Genomic DNA, 16,720 nt, shown 5'->3' with positions numbered 1-16,720 from the left:
GCATGCGCAGATGACGTCATCACGCATATGCGTGAAACCCGCGCATGCGCGGGCCGTTATGCCCCTCAGCCACCCCGCGGACTGATCCAGCGGGGCGGCGGAGGAACAAAGAGTGCACGGGGTTCGGACCCGCTGCCCGCGATCGGTGCCCACCGATCGCGGGCCCATGCCACCCTTGGCACGGCCGTGGTGCGGCCGTGCCAATCGTTGGCATGGTTCTCCAGAACGGCACTTGGCGGCCGTTTTCACGAACTGTGAGAGCAGGTGTGTTGGAGTTCGTGAAAACGGCCGTAAAGGCCTCGGAAATTGGCCCATCGGCTAGGGCGTAAAAAACGGCGGGCAGCGATTCGTGTCGTGGGGTGGCCGTGGGGGGGGGGGGGGGAGAATAGCGGGAGGTCGGGAAAAATGTCGGGAAGGCTATTCTCCGACCCGTCGTGGGGGGCGGAGAATCGCGCCCCATGAATTTCTCAGCAACCCAACCAGACATCAGTATCCACTGTGAGTTAAGAAATCTCATAAAAACTCTCGCTGAAGAGGGATTCTAAAATTTTCAGAGTCAAAGTTCCAGGGAGATATTTTGGCAAAGGCTGATAGCAGGTGAGGCGGGTAATTGGCATTGACTGCATCGGCAGCAGCGGTGGCTTTCACCGCTGTATCGTTCGGTACTCAGAAATCTCAAGAGGCGAATCCCATGATGTCATGCTGGGAGCCAGCAAGTTAGGTTCTTGAAGATCGGGAAGCCATTTTTTAAAGACCACCCAGTGCACAATAGTTAATCATGCCCCGTGTACCCCACCAAGAATCATGCTCTGGGGATTCGGGTTCAAATCCAACCATGGCAGATGGTGAAATGTGAATTCAATTTTTAAAATTTGGAATTGATAGTCTAAAGATGACCATGAAACCATTGTCGATGTCGTAAAAACCCATCTGGTTCACTAATATCCTTGATGAAAAGAAATCTACTGTCCTTACCTGGTCTGGCCTACATGTGACTCCAAGCCCACAGCAATGTGGTTGACTCTTAAATGCCCTAGGGATGGGCAATAAATGCTGGCCCAACAAAAAATATGGAAATGATGTTCCTGATGTTGGAAAATGCCTATGTCACCGGCAGGGAGAAGGGACAATCGTCGTGAATTGCGATTTGGACATCTCATGACATTTTCCGCTCTCATCGGTGAACCCTCCCGACAAAAATGGGAGCGGAAAATATTGTCCCAAGTTTCTGAATTCCCTCAAAGCTACTCTGGCCAAGGCTGCCTCAACAACTGCTCACCTCGCAGGATTTCAATCTCATCACCCGAGACTACATTCCCCTAGATTCATGAGCCTGCACTCCAGCATCAACTCACAGGCACAACTTCAGCTCCTCAGACATGCCCCAAAAGGTTACATTTGCCCCAACAGTCTGCAACAAGGAGCCACCAACATCCCACTGCTTCTTAAACTCTCCCAGGCGTTTCCTACTGCTTGTACTTTCTAAATGACACTAGGTGCATTGCTCATTTGGAATCTCTTTCTCTGTTCCTAACTCAGGACAAAATTAATATCGAAAGCATAATTCAGGACAAAATTAATAGTCACATAGACAAATGTGGCTTATTATATAAAGCCAGCATGGACTTCTTAAGGGAAAATCAAGTTTAACTAATTTTGAAGAGATATCAGAGAGAGCAAAGCTGTTGATGTGGTACACATGTATTTACAAAAGGCACTTGATACAGTGCCAAAGAACAGATTTGTGCGCAAAGTTATGGTTCATGGAACAAAGGGGACAGTGGCAACGTGTATTAGTTGAGTGACAGGAAACAGGGCGGTGGTTAATGGATGTTTCTCAGATTGGAGGAAAGTTTGAAGAGAATATCTTCAGGGGCTGATGTTGGGACACTTGCTTTTCCTGATATTTTTAATGACCTAGACCTTGGTGTACATGGCACAATTACAACATTTATGGATGGTATGAAACTTAGAATAATTGTGAACTATAGGGATGATGGTGTTGAACTTCAAAATTAAATAGACAAGTCGGTTGGATGGGCAGACAAGTGGAAATGGAGTTCAATGCAGGGAAGAATGTGGAGCGATAATATAAAGTAATGAGTATATTCCTCAGGGGGTGTAGGAGCAGAGGGACCCAGGTATATATATAGATTCAAAAATCATTGAACATGGCAGGACAAGTCAATAGAGTGGTTTTACGAATAGGGACATAGAGTACAAGAGCAAGGTTATGTCAAACTAATAATAACACTGGTTCAGCCTCAATTGAAGCATTGCGTCCAATTGCATACAGTTTTCGCATCAGTGTTTAGAAAAAATGTGAAGTCATTAGAGAAGGTGAATAAAATATTCACAAGAACAATGCCAGGGACAAGGAACTTCAGTTATGTAGATAGATTGGAGAAGTTGGGACTCTTTTCCAAGGAGAAGAGAAGATTGAGAGGAGAGTTGAGAGTGGTATTAAAAATCATGAGGAACAGAGTAGATGGAAAAAACCATTCCCACTGTTGGAAGAATCGAGAACAAAAGGGCACAGATTTAAAGTAATTGGCAAAAGAAGGAATGGAGACATGAGGAAAAACCTTTTCAAGCAGCGCTTGGTTAAGATCTGGGGTGGGATTCTCCGCCCCCCCGCCGGGTCGGAGAATCGGCAGGGGCCGGCTTGAATCCCGCCCCCGCCGTCTCCCGAAGTCTCCGGCACCAGAGATTCGGCGTGGGCGGGAATCACGCCACGCCTGTTGCCGCCCCCCCCCCCCCCCCCCCCCCCCCCCCCGGTGATTCTCCGGCCCGCAATGGGCCGAAGTCCCGCCGCTGTCATGTTGGTCCCGCCGGCGTGAATCAAACCACCTACCTTACCAGCGGGACCAGGCGCGGACTTCCACCGGCCGGCAAAGTCCCTTCGGCCCCGGCTGGCGTGGCGCCAAAGGCCGTTCCCGCCGGCCGGCGGTGCATCAACCACTCCGGCGCGGGCCTAGACCCTCAAGGTTAGGGTTTGGCCCCTAAAGGTGCGGAGACTTCCGTACCTTTGGGGCGGCCTGACGCCGGAGTGGTTCACGCTACTCCATCACGCCGGGACTTCCCGCACCGCTGGGTAGGGGAGAATCCAGCCCCAGGAATGCACTGCCTGAGAGTGCAGTGGAGGCAGGTTCAATGAAGGCATTCAAGAAGGAATTGGATTATTATCTGAAAGAAGAATATGCATGGTTACGGGGAGAAGATAGAAAATGACACTAGGTGCATTGGTCATTTGGAGAGCCAGCACAGACATCACGGACCAAATGGCTTCCTTCTGTGGTGTAACAATTCTGTAACTCTGTGATTCTGAAATGTGTGAGGGTAAGATGAAGCTATGAATGTTAGGTATGAGTCCTGATTGACAGGTTATTGGTCGTGCTATGGAGCATTGAACATGTCTGAGGCTCGTGGTGCAGTTGGTCAGGAATAGCATTTGAAAATGCACTCACTAATTTTGACCACTTGAGTAAGGTCATTGAACTTGGAATACTGCATCCGGGTCTTCAGAGCTAAACCCCTGGCACTTAACCACAGCTATTCACTCCCATTGTCGTCTGTGAGCTTGTCTGGATGGCCTCTTGGGTGCATGGCATCTCTCCTCTCCTCCTGGATCAAGGCCTCCAGTAAAGTGTCAAATAATCTTGGAGCACACTTGCTGCAATGCTCTGCCATAATTGAGTGGTCTTCTTGCTCACACTCGCTTCTGCAACCAGCTTCAGTCCCTTCTCCAGCCAGCATGCTCCTCCCCTTTAAGAGGTGAAGGCTGGCTTTCACAATACAGGTTAGTTTTAAGTGTTGCTAGCCTCTCACAGTTTTGCACCCACTGCTCAGGTGTGCAGCATTTAACAGTGCGCTTAGCATTGGTCGCATACTCCAATAATTTAAATATGCAGGCAGCACAAAGTTTGTATGCTGCCTACATGAGAAGCAATGGGCAAAGACGAATCAAGTATCAGCATTCCAGTGCCTATTTCCTGATTTTATTGAATCTCATAGCCAATTTTTAAGTAAATTGCACACAAATATTGTGTGAAGAACATACTGGTTTCTGCTTCTGACATTATTTGAGTTGTCTGTATTGAAATGTATTTCTTGGCCAATCACTTACCCAATACAGAACATCTGTCCATCCTTCCATTGTTATACATTGAAAAACTGTTAACATTGCAAAAGCGAAGTTGTCAAAGTTTGTGATGCCTCCATTTGGGCCCGGCCACCCACCCCTGCATTCCGTTCCATTCATGGGGCATTGGCGACCACTCTCTGAGAATGCGCAAGGTGCTGGCTCATCTTCTGCTATCACGTCTAGAAACGGAAGGTGATGATATATTATAGCTTCAGTTACTGAACCTTGGACTTTACTTTAATAAATATTTTAAAATGTTTGATTATTATTTGTCCAATGAAAATGTAAGTTAAACAACAAGTAAATCAAAAGTTAGTTCATTAATAATCATAAAAGATAATTCAGTAAATCTATAAGATACATATATATATATCACACACTAGGAAAACATTTAAAATTTGCAAAAATGTTTATGAAACTTTTTGTTATTAATAAAAAATATAATTCTTCAAAAGACACAATGGGCCAGGATGTGCTGTCAAAATAATGATGAATCAATTATCTACGGCCAAATGGTACAGAAACAATAGACAAGCAGCATATGCACATTAAACGCAAATATCCAAGTGCTGTCCCAGTTGCACTGCTTTGCCATTAGCTTCATGTAAACAACATTTTGCTGTACGTCGCATTGTTGAAATACATCAAATGGCATGAATTTGCCATACTTGCACAGTAAATGTGAACTAAACACGCCACAGAAAGCTCAGTCTTGCTATTTCAAGTGGAAGAACACATTTAACAATATTTTATATGCTTGTATTGCCAATTAACTTCTCTGATATAAAAAATTAACTATTACAAGTGCACAGTCTCATTCCTTCTGGTGTTAATTGTTTAAAAATGCAAATGTAAAATTTCTGCCTTTTTTTTAAACTTCACCTTTCTATCTTTTTTTCTCTACTCTTAATCCAATCTTTGTTTCCTTCCCTTTGGATGGGATTTTCTGGCCCACCTGCCAGTGGGATCTTCTGGTTCCACTGACGGTTGGCACCTCCCCCCCCCCCCAGCAGCGGGTCCCGGATGGTGGGGCCTGTGAGCCAGGCAATAGTCCGTAGACCAGAAGATCCCACCAGCAGCCAATCGCTCACCTCATCTGCCATGGGAAAACTGGCCGCAGGGGGGTTGGACAATTCCGGTTTTATATCCATTGCTGTAGCTGGTTTGATATTGAATTCACCTACTAATTTACATGTCCTTCTCAGTCCTTGCACTGTTTATATCTCAATCCTTCCATCTGATTGATTGAAATGGTCCTGTTCCCTCAGGTTCCAGATGCCCTCGATTCCTCACTGCAAAATCATCAACCTTCAGACCAAGATTTTACCATCAAGAATTAAGTCCCACCATTGGAACAAAATGCGTGACCCGAGCCTTTGCCAGTGGGCAGCAAGACTTCAATGGCCATTTTACCAGCAGCGGCCAATTGAGCACACACCGCCAGGCCCATCATTCTCATAGGCTATCCACATTGCAAATGAAATCAGAGGGCCTGCAGCCATGGCAGCTCCACTGGGATAGGTGATCTTTGCTCAGACTGCAAAGAAGAGTGTGCATCCATTTTGCGGCACCCTTCTAGGGCAAGTCATAAAGTTTTATTGATGCTTCAGAGCCAGGCAGACAGGCTTCACTGATTGGCATGGCGAACCCTGGCCAGCTGTTGCTACCACCTCTTTGGTGCATGCTACCTAAGGAAATCAAGACACATCCTCCACGCCCTCGCCCCAATCCCACGACCCACCTCACTCCCTCGGAAAGCCATTGAGACTCCATCTCGATGCAGCTGGTATACACTTCATGCAGCGGATAGGGGGGTTGGGGAGTGTCCTGTGTCAGTAGAATGCCAATGGATGGTAAATGATATTCAATAGGTCAACTGATTGGTTTAATTGACTGCCTACCTCTGCAAGCAATTGAGCCCCTGCAATTCCCATCACTGGGAATATTCCCTGATGACGTAATGAGGTTGGGCTTCCCTCCCAACACGTTTTGCCACCTTTTTCCCATCTCTCGTTTCTCCTCTCCCCCCACCACCATCCCCACACCCAGTCATCTCAGTTTGCACTGAGTGCTCAATTTGGGTGCATTTGAGTGCTATAGTGAGAGTTTGGTGACTGAGGGATATTAAGGGTTTATTTTTAATTTTTATCTAAAGTCTAGTCTTTCTTTTATTTAGTTAATTAACTTAAAAGTTGCTGTTTGGTTGAGAAGAAGGTGAATTTGCAATCAGCTTTAAACAAAGGTTCTACTTGTAACTACTTACAGCTGGAGCTTGCTAATTAGTTAATTGGATTGGGCCATTTTCCACAGGCTAGAGTCACAGTATAAATCTGAGCTAGTTACAGTGCGAAAGTGAGAGTTTGGTGATGGAGGAAGTGCTGAATTTGGGTGCATATGAGTGCTATAGTGAGAGTTTGGTGACTGAGGGACTGCTGAATTTGGGGGCATTTGAGTGCTATAGTGAGAGTTTGGTGACTGAGTGAGTCCTGAATTTGGGTGCATTTGAGTGCTATAGTGAGAGTTTGGTGACTGAGGGAGTTAGGTGAGGAGGGAACAAGGCGCTCCGTTCATTTCATTTCATAGAGCGAGAAGGGAGTCGGGAGTTTACAGAGAGTACACCTGACTGGGAGCAGAGTCGGAGGGCGGAGTTCCAGTTGGTCCACAGTGCAGCTGTATTCTGTAAGGTAAGAGGGGATGGAGGCTAGGGCGGTTGCATGTTCCACCTGTAGGATGTGGGTGGTGAGGGATACCACCGGTGTTCCCGCTGACTATACCTGCGGGAAGTGCACCCAACTCCAGCTCCTCAGAGACTGTGTTAGGGAACTGGAACTGGAGCTGGATGAACTTCGGATCATTCGAGAGGCAGAGGGGGTAATAGAGAAGAGTTACAGAGAGATAGCCACACCCAAGGTACAGGACAAGAGTAGCTGTGTTACAGTCAGGGGAAAGAAAACGAACGGGCAGACAGTGCAGGAATCCCTCGTGGCCGTTCCCCTTCAAAACAAGTATACCGTTTGGATGCTGTTGGGGGGGGATGACCTACCGGGGGAAGGCCCTAACGGCCAGGTGTCTGGCACTGAGTCTGGCTCGGGGCTCAGAAGGGAAGGGGGGAGAATAGAAAAACAATAGTGATAGGAGACTCAATGGTTAGGGGAATAGATAGGAGATTCTGTGGTCACGAGCGAGACACCCGGAAGGTATGTTGCCTCCCGGGTGCCAGGGCCAGATGTCTCGGACGTGTCTTCAGGATCCTTAAGGGGGAGGGGGAGCAGCCAGAAGTCGTGGTGCACATTGGTACCAACAACGTAGGTAGGAAAAGGGGTGTGAATGTAATAAACAAGTTTAGGGAGTTAGGCTGGAAGTTAAAAGCCAGGACAGACAAAGTTGTCATCTCCAGTTTGTTGACGGTGCCACGCGATGCGAGGCTAGGAATAGGGAGAGAGTGCAGTTGAACACGTGGCTGCAGGAATGGTGTAGGAGGGAGGGCTTCAGGTATTTGGATAATTGGAGCGCATTCTGGGGAAGGTGGGACCTGTACAAGCAGGACGGGTTGCAACCGAACCAGAGGGGTACCAATATCCTGGGAGGGAGGTTTTCTAGTACTCTTCGGGAGGGTTTAAACTAATTTGGCAGGGGAATGGGAACCGGACTTGTGATCCAGCACCTAAGGTAGCCAATGTTCAGGACGTCAAAGCATGTAGTGAGGCAGTGGGGAAGGTAACACTGACAAAGGAGAGTACTCGCAGGCACGGCAATGGGTTGAAGTGTGTATACTTCAACGCAAAAAGCATCAGGAATAAGGCGGGTGAACTTAAGGCATGGATCGGTACTTGGGACTACGATGTGGTGGCCATCTCGGCAACTTGGATAGAAGAGGGACAGAAATGGTTGTTGGAGGTTCTTGGTTATAGATGTTTCAATAAGATTAGGGAGGGTAGTAAAAGAAGTGGGGGAGTTGCATTATTAATTCGAGATAGTATCACAGCTGCAGAAAGGCAGTTCAAGGAGGATCTGCCTACTGAGGTAGTATGGGTTGAAGTCAGAAATAGGAAAGGAGCAGTCACCTTGTTGGGAGTTTTCTATAGCCCCCCCAATAGCAGCAGAGATGTGGAGGAACAGATTGGGAAACAGATTTTGGAAAAGTGCTGAAGTCACAGGGTAGTAGTCGTGGGTGACTTCAACATCCCAAATATTGAGTGGAAACTCTTTAGATCAAATAGTGTGGATGGGGTGGTGTTTGTGCAGTGTGTCCAGGAAGCTTTTCTAATACAGTATGTAGATTGTCCGACCAGAGCGGAGGCCATATTGGATTTGGTACTTGGTAATGAACCAGGGCAAGTGATAGATTTGTTAGTGGGGGAGCATTTTGGAGATAGTGACCACGATTCTGTGACTTTCACTTTAGTAATGGAGAGGGACAGGTGCGTGCAACAGGGCAAGGTTTACAATTGGTGGAAGGATAAATACGATGCTGTCAGACATCCAAGTCGGGAACATAGGCTGTCAGGGAAGGACACAATTGAAATGTGAAACTTGTTCAAGGAACAGATACTACGTGTCCTTGATATGTATGTCCCTGTCAGGCAGGGGAGAGATGGTCGAGTGAGGGAACCATGGTTGACAAGAGAGGTTGAATGTCTTGTTAAAAGGAAGAAGGATACTTATGTAAGGTTGAGGAAACAAGGTTCAGACAGGGCGCTCGAGGGATACAAGATAGCCAGGAGGGAACTGAAGAAAGGGATTAAGAGAGCTAAGAGAGGGAATGAAAAATCTTTGATGGGTAGAATCAAGGAAAACCTGAAGGCCTTTTACACATATGTGAGAAATATGAAAATGACTAGAGCGAGGGTGGGTCCGATCAAGGACAGCAGCGGGAGATTGTGTATTGAGTCAGAAAAGATAGGAGAGGTCTTGAACAAGTACTTTTCTTCAGTATTTATGAATGAGAGGGGCCATACTGTCCTTGGAGAGGACAGTGTGAAACAGACTGGTAAGCTCGAGGAGATACTTGTTAGGAAGGAAGATGTGTTGGGCATTTTGAAAAACTTGAGGATAGACAAGTCCCCCGGGTCTGACGAGATATATCCAAGGATTCTATGGGAAGCAAGAGATGAAATTGCAGAGCCATTGACAATGATCTTTTCGTCCTCACTGTCCACAGGGTGGTACCAGCGGATTGGAGAGTGGCGGATGTCGTGCCCCTGTTCAAAAAAGGGAATAGGGATAACCCTGGGAATTACAGGCCAGTTAGTCTTACTTCGGTGGTAGGCAAAGTAATGGAAAGGGTACTGAGGGATAGGATTTCTGAGCATCTGGAAAGACACTGCTTGATTAGGGATAGTTCGCACGGATTTGTGAGGGGTAGGTCTTGCCTCACAAGTCTTATTGAATTCTTTGAGGAGGTGACCAAGCACGTGGATGAAGGTAAAGCAGTGGATGTGGTGTACATGGATTTTAGTAAGGCATTTGATAAGGTTCTCCATGGTAGGCTGATGCAGAAAATAAGGAGGCATGGGATAGTGGGAAATTTGGCCAGTTGGATAACGAACTGGCTAACCGATAGAAGTCAGAGAGTGGTGGTGGATGGCAAATATTCAGCCTGGAGCCCAGTTATCAGTGGCGTACCGCGGGGATCCGTTCTGGGTCCTCTGCTGTTTGTGATTTTCATTAATGACTTGGATGAGGGAGTTGAAGGGTGGGTCAGTAAATTTGCAGACGGTACAAAGATTGGTGGAGTTGTGGATAGTGAAGAGGGCTGTTGTCGGCTGCAAAGAGACATAGATAGGATGCAGAGCTGGGCTGAGAAGTGGCAGGTGGAGTTTAACCCTGAAAAGTGTGAGGTTGTCCATTTTGGAAGGACAAATATGAATGCGGAATACAGGGTTAACGGTAGGGTTCTTGGCAATGTGGAGGAGCAGAGAGATCTTGGGGTCTACGTTCATTGATCTTTAAAAGTTGCCACTCAAGTGGATAGAGCTGTGAAGAAGGCCTATGGTGTGTGAGTGTTCATTAGCAGAGGGATTAAATTTAAGAGCAGTGAGGTGATGATGCAGCTGTACAAAGCCTTGGTCAGGCCACATTTGGAGTACTGTGTGCAGTTCTGGTCGCCTCATTTTAGGAAGGATGTGGAAGCTTTGGAAAAGGTGCAAAGGAGATTTACCAGGGTGTTGCCTGGAATGAAGAGTCGGTCTTACAAGGAAAGGTTGAGGGTGCTTGGCCTTTTCTTATTAGAACGGAGGATGAGGGGCGACTTGATAGAGGTTTGTAAGATGATCAGGGGAATAGATAGAGTAGACAGTCAGAGACTTTTTCCCCGGGTGGAACAAACCATTACAAGGGGACATAAATTTAAGGTGAATGGTGGAAGATATAGGTGGGATGTCAGAGGTAGGTTCTTTACCCAGAGAGTAGCGGGGGCATGGAATGCACTGCCTGTGGAATTAGTTGAGTCGGAAACATTCGGGACCTTCAAGCGGCTATTGGATAGGTACATGGATTACAGTAGAATGATGAGTTGTAGATTAATTTGTTCTTAATCTAGGACAAAAGTTTGGCACAACATCGTGGGCTGAAGGGCCTGTTCTGTGCTGTATTTTTCTATGTTCTATGTTCTATCTTCAAAGAGTTGGCAAAATCCTAGTCACTCTTTTAGTAAATTACCATGCAAAAATTGAAAAACTTCAGGATACATCAGAAATTGTAACTAATGACAGACCCATTGGATGCTCTTCTGCATAACTGGTCCAATGCTGCCATGCCTTTCAATTAATCTAAAAGGATACCTTAGGTGTATGAGTATTTTATAACTTTTTAATTTTCATACTTCTGTTTAGTGATGCGAAATGTCAACAATTTCAAGATGGATGCACCATTTTATGCCACTGGGAATAAGTCAAAGGAAAAATGAAAGATAATCTTCATTTCCCTTCTTTGTCATGTTTACCCCAAGAGAAATGTTTAAATCTTAATTATATAGGAACAGAAAAAGGTGCTACCTACCTAACCACAGAATACATCTCTTGCCGTTCATTTTCTATGTAATTGGATTTTCAATTTTGTACTTCTACAATGTTGGAAAGGTCAACTGAACTTTTCCAAATACAGTATATGGCACTTGGAAATAATATAGGCTGATTCCATTCAGCTGTTCCAGAGGTTGTCTGGTGAATTAGCCCAGAAATAGGATGGCACTTGAATACACTGGACCCCATGCCTGGTTGGCCTTCTCAAGGGCTGAACCACTAGCCTTTTTAAAAATTTACTCTTTCACGGGATAGAGGCGCATTGGCCAGCATTTACTGCCCAATCCTAACTGCTCCTGGGGTTGTAGTGGTAAGTCACCTTCTTGAACTGCAACAGTCCATCTGTGTAGGTGCACCTACTGTGGTGTTAGAAAGGGAGTTCCAAGATTTTGACCCAGTGACAGTGAAGGAACGGTGATATTGTTCCAAGTCAGGATGGCGTGTGATATGGAGGGAATCCTGCAGGTGGTAGTGTTCCCATGCTTCTGCTGCCCTTATCCTAAGTGGTAGAGGTTGTGGGTTTGGAAGGTGCTGTCAAAGGAGTCTTGGTAAGTTGCTGCAGTGCATCTTGTAGATGCTATCACTGTGCGTTGGTATTGGAGCGAGTGAATGTTTGAGGTAGTTTATGGGGCGCCAATCAAGCAGGCTGCTTTGTCCTGGATGGTATTGAGTTCCTGACTTTCAGATGGTGAACACGCTTTTGGGAATCAGGTGGTGTGATACGTGTCCCAGAATCGCCCGTCTCTGACCGGCTCTGGTATACACAGTATTTATATGGCTGGTCCAGCTCAGTTCCTGGTCAATGGCAATGTTCAAGATGTTAATTCATTGGGCAATTCAGCACTGGTAATGCCATTGAATGTCATGACACTTACAAGGCAGGTGACACAAAAACGAAAGAAACAGATGCAAAATCAGGGCCCAGACTTCACAAACTGGAAGGTGCTGCCTCACTGACTTCAATGGGTCATGGCTTAAGGAGGCTGATTGCCAACTGAGATGAGTCACACCAGAAGGGCATAACTGGTTACCAATGAAGGGAATTGATGTGGCCATCAATTCACACGAGACGATTAGTAGAAGTAAACAGTGGTTTTAATACGCTAGATCTGTGCCTGCCTGCGACTACTCTGTGCTGAGTGCTGCCTACAGGCTTACGGGTTTATATACCACCTCCGAGGGGGCGGAGCCCACAAGGGCATCAACATAATACAACATAAAACAGTGGTGAATTACGTTATGCTAGTTATGACAAGTGAGCGTACAAAATTGAAGGCAATTTTAATAAAGAATTCTGCATAGCATGGCAAAGGATTTTACCATGTGAACATACAAATTAAGAGCAGCAGTGGGCCACTCAGTTCCTTGAACCTGCTCTACCATCCAATAAAATCATGGCTGATCTGATTGTAACCTCAACTTCATATTCCGACCGACCACCGATAACCTTGCATCCCTTGCTTATCAAGAATCTATCTACCTCTGTCTTAAAAATATTCAAAGATTCTTCTTCCACTGTCTTTTGAGGAAGAAAGCTCCAAAGACTCACGACCCTCAGAGAGAGAACGTTTCTCCTTATCTTTGTCTTAAATAGGTGGCCCCTTATTTTTAAACAGTGGCCCCTCAATCTACATTCTCCAGAAGAGGAAATATCCTTTCTACAAAACCTCTCAGGATCTTATAACCAAAACTCTCCATCCTCTTTCATGGCTGGTATTTTCCAGTGCCACTGAAAGAGAATAAAATTTTGGCTGGAACGCCAAAGGTCCTGCCACAGACGAGACAGGAGAATCCTGCCCTACATGTTGCAATCAAGTTGCCTCTTACTTTTTAAGTTCCGGCGGATAGAAGCTTAGCTATCTAACATTTCCTTATAAGACAACCTGCTCATTCTAGGTATTAGTCGAGTAAACTTTCCTTATCACTATCAGTGCTCTGTGAATGTACTTGTAACTTAAGGTAACCCTTTTAATAAAATTAGATATACATATCAAATTTACAAAACTGATTAAAGCATTAATGAATTCTTACTTGTGTCACTGAAGTAACAGGTTTTATGCATTTTTCCTATAAAGAGCTCCAGTCCTATGATAGCATAAATGATGATTACGAACAATACCAGTAGAGCAATATGTAGAAGAGGAACCATGGCTTTGATGATGGAGTTCAAGACAACTTGTAAGCCTTCATATAACAGAGAGCACAAGTTAGTTAGATATAAGATAATAATTATAACATATCTTAGAAAAAAGAACCATGAGGAAAGAATTGCTACTACATTGTAAAAATAACCATAAAGGTATCTACTGCTTGATATTTCTAACTAAACTGTTCCATCGGAATGCATGAGGTTAATCTATAAATACCAAGCAGAGAAACCGTTCATGAATATTTTACCATATCCCTACATTATGTGGCCTCCGATGTTCTTTTTTAAATGTAACTAATCTTCTTCTTCAGCGATCACTTGCTAATGATTACCTAAGAAACTCCGTGTGACTGGTCATGGGTTCTGTGGGTCCTTGCATGGCTGATGAGCCCAATCAGAGCCATATCTCCGAACGAACAATTGGCAGGTGTTTCCAGGAGATGGGATTGGTCAATGAACTCAAGATCACTGGAACTCCTTTCTCAGACTCCTTTTCCAGACCTCCTTCTGCCATTGGGTGTTCTTGAAGTATTGTATCCCTTCGAACAGGCGTTTCCTCCAAGTAGGTCTCATCTAAGCAATGGTCTCCCAGGCATTGACGTATATGTTGCAATTCTTGAGGTAAGCCTGTTCGAGGGAATGCTCAACTTCCCATCAAAGATGATATTGGACTCTCACCAGATGAAGTCGAAGCCGGCATTGAACACATGAAGAATGGAAAAGCCGCAAGAGTGGATAGGATTCCAGCAGAGATATTCAAACTTGGAAGAGAAGAGATTGCCCATCAACTCCATCAGCTGCTCCTGAAAATCTGAGACAGAGAATAAATCCCTGCCAACCTCCGGGGTGCAGTCATCATCACCGTCTTCAAGAATGGAAACAAAGCAGACTGTGGGAACTACCAGGGAATCTCCCTACTTTCCATCATCAGGAAGATCATCACCTGAATCCTTACTTACCGCCTTATCCCAGTCTCTGGAGAAGTCCTTCGGGAAAGCTAGTGTGGCTTCTGACCAAACAGTAGAATAATGCACATGATTTTCATTGCTTGACAACTTCAAGAGAAATACCAGGAACAATGCCAACCATTTTACATGGTCATTATCAATTTAACCAAGGTTTTTGACTCAGTTAACTGTGAAGTGCTATGGAAGATCCTGTCACAGGCCGGCTGTCCAGAGAAATTCATCAACATCCTCCGACTCAATAAGATGTACGCAACAGTCCTCACCAATAGAAATAAGACAGAAAGATTTGAGGTCAAGACTGGAGTCAAGCGGGGATGTGTCATTGCCCCCACCCTTTTCTCCATCCTCATCGCTACCATCCTTCACCTTATCAAGAAGGCGCTTCCCAGTGGATTGTACATTGTCTACAGGATGGACGGAAAACTTTTCAACCTCAACCAGTTGAAAGCCAAGGAGAAAACTATGGAATTCCCTCCTCAAACTTCTTCACCTCTACCTCATTCTCTTCCTTTGAGACATTCCTTGAACATTGGTCGTGGAACTTCAGTATGTGGATGACAACACCTTCTTCACCCACTCAGAAGAGAATCTCCAGGCCATGCGTGACGTCCTCATGGAAGCACACTGAAGAATCAGTCTCAGCCTATACCTCAAAACAACTCAAGTCATTTACCAAACCGTCCCAGGGCAAGATCTGGTTTCTCCCTCCATCAAGATCAATGGAGAAACCCTCCCAACCGTGCTACATTTCCCCTACTTGGGAGCCACCTCTCATCTAAGGCTGACATCAATGCATTGATCTAACATTATATCCAATCCATAAGCATCGCCTTTGGATGCCTTAGGACAAGAATCTTTGGTGGCCACAACATTCATACTGATACAAGGATCCTCATGTACAAGGAAGTCGTCCTCCCAATTCTTCTCTATAACTCAAAAACCTCAACTGCATACAGACGCCATCTCAAGGCCTGGAGAGGTACCATCAATGCTGTCGAAGATGGTTTCACCACATCAGCAGGGAGGAAAGGTGTACTAACAGCAACATCCTTGACAGGGTCAAGAGCACCAACACCGAAGCTATGATCATCCAAAAGCAACTCAATTGGGCCAGCCACATGTTTAGGATGCCAGAGACCCGACTGCCAAAGCAAATCTTCTTCACCAAGCTCGAGGATGGCTCCCAAATAAGGAAGTAACTAATCTACAACATCATTGTAAATATTATAATATTTCAAATGAAATTCATCTGATTATCTGGAATACTGGATTTCAATTTACAATACAATAAGGTAAAACAATATATATATTTTAGTTTCTTATCACTCCTCAAAGATTAGTTGTTGGGAAATCTGAAGAAAAGGAAAAGAATCAACTTCAACAGATTTACTTTTTACTGATAAGATGAAAAATTGTTAGGTTTTTGGAATTCCTATAGATTATGTTTAGTATTATAAAGCATATTAAAAAATAATCTTTCGTCATAACATTACTCAAAAGTAATGAAGCAAACCAAGAATCAGAATTAATTTGACAATAAAACTGGCAATTTTATTTCTTCATTGATGAAATGTGTTTCAGTAAACTCAGCATAACAAATAACATTCAAGTTTGTACCTAAATTAAATTTGTTGAACAACAACTTGCTTTTATATTGCCTGTAGCATAGTAAAACATTCCTAAGTGCTGTATAGAAGCATTTACAGCAAAATCTGCCACCAAGTCATAGAAGGAGATATGAGGGTAGGTTTAAGAAGTGTCCAGCAGAGTGGCACAGCGATTACCACAGCTGCCTCACAGCACCAGGGACCCAGATTCAATTCCGGCCTTAGGTGACTTTCTCTGTGTCTGCGTGGGTTTCCTCTGGGTGCTTCGGTTTCCTCCCACATTCCAAAGATGTGCAGGTTAGGTGGATTGACCATGCTAGATTGCCCTTTAGTGTCCAATGGTTAGATGGTGTTTCAGAGATACGGCAGGGGGAGTGGGTCTAGGCAGGTGCTCTTTCAGAGAGTCGGTGCAGACTTGATTCTATGATTCTAAAGGAAGAGAGTGAGGTGGAGGTGGAGAGGTTTAAGGAGGTAATTCCATAGTTTAATAATAATCTTTACTGTCACAAGTAGGCTTACATTAGCACTGCAATGAAGTTACTGTGAAAATCCCAGATTCATCACTCCATGGCACCTGTTCATGTACACTGAGGGAGAACTCAATGCCCATTTCACCTATCAAGCATGTCTTTCAGGACTTGTCAAAGGAAACTGGAGCACCTGGAGAAAACTCATGCAGACACAGGGAACCGGAAATTGAACCTGGGTCCCTAGAGCTGTGAAGCAACAGTGTTAACCACTGTGCTACTGTGCTGCCCAGGACCCCCAAAGCAGGACAAAACAAAATTGGGAGTATACAATTTGGCCAGATGTAGAGGAATGCAGACCCC

General features: G+C 45.0%; 1 protein-coding gene across 1 annotated transcript in view; it reads right to left on the bottom strand.

Moving 5' to 3' along the window:
* Positions 1-16,720, bottom strand: part of LOC119973643 (voltage-dependent L-type calcium channel subunit alpha-1D-like) — an 863,992-nt gene that overhangs the window by 440,610 nt on the left and 406,662 nt on the right. Inside the window, exons 6-7 of the mRNA XM_038812023.1 lie at positions 13,198-13,350; positions 4,127-4,323 (exon numbers count right to left, since the gene is read on the bottom strand). Coding sequence (XP_038667951.1) covers positions 4,127-4,323; positions 13,198-13,350 — 350 coding nt within the window. The remainder of the gene's footprint in view (positions 1-4,126; positions 4,324-13,197; positions 13,351-16,720) is intronic.

This window comes from Scyliorhinus canicula, chromosome 11 (assembly GCF_902713615.1).
Source record: "Scyliorhinus canicula chromosome 11, sScyCan1.1, whole genome shotgun sequence".
In the NCBI taxonomy this organism is placed as follows: Eukaryota; Metazoa; Chordata; class Chondrichthyes; order Carcharhiniformes; family Scyliorhinidae; genus Scyliorhinus; species Scyliorhinus canicula.
Note: the sequence above shows the minus strand (reverse complement) of the source record. Positions and strands in the feature narration are given on the sequence as shown.